The sequence below is a fragment of the Amphimedon queenslandica genome, unplaced genomic scaffold (genome assembly GCF_000090795.2).
Source record: "Amphimedon queenslandica unplaced genomic scaffold, v1.1 AMPQUscaffold_8897_Cont19163, whole genome shotgun sequence".
Taxonomy (NCBI): Eukaryota; Metazoa; Porifera; class Demospongiae; order Haplosclerida; family Niphatidae; genus Amphimedon; species Amphimedon queenslandica.
Genome location: NW_003550830.1, coordinates 1 through 2,916, shown reverse-complemented (window position 1 = coordinate 2,916; position 2,916 = coordinate 1). Strand labels below are relative to the sequence as shown.

The window sequence follows — 2,916 nt, the reverse complement described above, 5'->3', positions numbered from 1 at the left end:
CTAAATTGTAGCCATTTTGACAGCTATAGGTAACTGTACTGTTGTAAGAGTAAGAGTTTGATGAATATGAAACTGACAGTCCTTCACTGGATTCAACCATTAGCTCAGTGCAATTTACTGTAAAATGTTATGATTCAAGCAGTTTTTATATAAGTAGCTAACCAATCTGACAGTAAGGTGGGCTCCCACTCCAATTTCCACTGCTCTGACAGGTCCTTACAGAAACTCCAACTAAATTGTAGCCATTTTCACAGCTGTATGTAGCTGTACTATTAACAGTTGTAGTGTTGTAGCTCAAAATAGTTGCATTCGCATATAACTGATCTGGAGTCCCACATGACCCTATTTAAAATGATTGTACATATTGATAATAATAATAATTTGGATTGTATTATATGCTCACCAATTGGAGAAGTAATGATTTCAGCTTCATTGACTTGAAAGATCCAAAGTCCTGCTACTTCTACGTTGCTGGTAGTTTCAATATCAATCACTGCTGGCGTCCTAGAGCCTTGTACAGCAAAATATGTGGCATTTTGCCCTCCAGAGTTAAATCCAACATAAGCTTCTGTTCCACCAATGCCATCTTTACCACCACTTGCATCACCAGTGACCCAGTTTATACCATCATCAAGGTAAAGGAAGATGACATAGGAACGACCTCCATCAGTAGCTAGGACACATTGAAATGTATTGAGCTATAATTATGTTAAGTGAAAAGATTAGAGTGTTAATGTTATTCATACTTTGTCATCATTCTTCTCATAATATCCAACTTCAGACCATGTCACTATTACAACAGTTTTAGCTGTAAATGGAGGCTGGTTTGGAAATGCAAGTGCAATATCCTGGGCCACTTTGCTTACGATGGCACTAGCAGCAGTTTCTCTGTAATAGACTGTTCCAGCTCCACGGCGTGTGTCTACATCAGCCCAAAATGGAGCAATCAGTGTTTCAGGTAAAGGAAATGGCTCAGATGTGTATCCCTCAACTGCCATATTAAATGAAAGGAGACCATTGTTGTTTATCTGCATAATGAGTGAAAGACATTCTATTTTAATATTCACACTTACAAAGACGGTACTGAAATTTGTGCCATAAAAGACAAAGTTACTTGTCAGATTTAAGAATGTGGATTCATCATCCACATTAGTAAAAGTTTCATCTGTTGATTCTCCATATGCATAGAAACGTGATATGGGGACAGAAAGACCTGCAAAAAAAATGATAATACTGATATAATTTTATTAGTAACACAAAATACTGACAGCTTTGAAGCAACAGCGACAAAAACAGCAACAGCAAATATCCCAGATTCATTCTGACTCGTTCTGACTCTTGAAATTATATGAAAAAAATTAATTTTTGCTCTCCAAATTTATAGATCTAGAGGAGCCACACCTGTAAATGGGTGTGGCTCGACACCAACACTGCACTAGCACTTGCACTATAACATCATAAAATTCATAAATATTAGAGTTAACACTATCCCGCCATTGGCTGGTTTCCACTTTCCAGACACTAGACAGGGTCCCTGATTACATAACAGATGTGAGTACAGAGTCTCTTTGACTGATTTTTTGCACCTTTACCTTAAATAATGACATTACACCTCCATTATCATAACCTAATAATACAGTCCCAAAATGTGCTAAAATGAATAAAGTATGTACACATAATAATATGCATACACTCTAGTGGGAAAAAGTGTAGCTAAAACTAATGATTGATCATAAATTATCAACTATGAATATTAATGACCCAATGCTTCAAGATGTAGACATGTCATACGAGTAATGCATAGTATATTTTGTGTAGGTAACTCCATACTTCTTCATCTTGATATTACTGGAGATGATAACTCGCTGGGTACAAGGACTCCCTAGATTACGTTTAACCATAGGCTCTCTCTCAGCTGGAATGTTCATGCTAATGCTTAACTTGGTTCTATTTCAGAGCATTGAGCTAGTTGGGTACGTGTGGGTGTACAACAATTACAGGTTGTTTTATACATCACTTGGTTCATTTCATTTTAACAATATAATTAAGAAAGAGTGCAGCAATGCTCTGGTTATATCCTCAAGGATTTGATACACTTTTTTGTCACACAAAAGGCTCTATATGAGCTAGCTATAGGATCAATTGATGAATATTTCTAATAAATCTCTACATGAACTATTTTTATAGCATAAACAACCATTCTTTATAATGAGTCCACTTTAGAAGGTATATATGTATGCAAGTAAAAATACACAACAGAAAATAAAGGTATTGTTATTGTTTTCATTTCTTCTTAATCTCTTCCTCATCACTGGAATCATCAGTAAAGTACAACTTTACTTCCATCATTGATGAGCCCTCATTTCCTTCAAAGTTTATCGATGCCTATATGGGAGCAAACAATGCCTTTCTGCAATATAAATGTTTTATTTTCACCTCTTCAGGGCTAGTTACAGTATCATATTCGTAGTCAGCAGGTCGAGATGTGTTCCTATTAATATTAACAGCAATGCACATGCATTTATAAAGCAATAGGCTTACACAGACAATGTTGTTGCTTTTTTACTGGAGGTAATTGGGACATCATAAATGTTTTTATTATCACCACTAAAGATAAAAATTAACAAGTATATAGGTGTATTTAAGTATTATAGTAGCTACCTTGCTTTCTTCTCATCTCCATTTCGAGGTGAGCTTTTTATATCAGCAAAAGATCTTAATAAAAGACAAATGAATCTACAATGAGAGTTGAGTTATACTTACAGTTCTTTCATCTCATTATCTGGATCATATTCATTTATGTACATCTTGTTGTTAGCACTTTCATATTCATTTGAGTCACTACTAAAAGCATCAAAAAAGGACACACAAGTTCAAAAAAACTTACTTCTCTCTCTTTCTTCTCCTCCTACTCAT

The 2,916-nt window shown here is 35.2% G+C and overlaps 2 protein-coding genes across 2 annotated transcripts; both read right to left on the bottom strand.

Moving 5' to 3' along the window:
* Positions 1–162: 162 nt before the first annotated feature.
* On the bottom strand, positions 163–1,320 carry LOC100632014 (sushi, nidogen and EGF-like domain-containing protein 1; the record flags this gene model as incomplete). The annotated part of the gene is made up of 5 exons (XM_003391471.1): positions 1,269–1,320; positions 1,074–1,213; positions 747–1,028; positions 404–698; positions 163–342 (listed from the first exon to the last, which is right to left on the bottom strand). Coding segments are annotated over exons 1-5 (949 nt in total), but the record flags the coding sequence as incomplete, so codon positions are not given.
* An 832-nt stretch (positions 1,321–2,152) lies between these two features.
* On the bottom strand, positions 2,153–2,910 carry LOC109591124 (uncharacterized). The gene is made up of 6 exons (XM_020006918.1): positions 2,888–2,910; positions 2,764–2,841; positions 2,662–2,715; positions 2,542–2,607; positions 2,437–2,491; positions 2,153–2,385 (listed from the first exon to the last, which is right to left on the bottom strand). The coding sequence occupies exons 2-6, from the start codon at positions 2,805–2,807 to the stop codon at positions 2,284–2,286; spliced, it is 321 nt and encodes a 106-aa protein (XP_019862477.1). The 5' UTR covers positions 2,808–2,841; positions 2,888–2,910; the 3' UTR covers positions 2,153–2,283.
* Between the last annotated feature and the right edge of the window lie 6 nt (positions 2,911–2,916).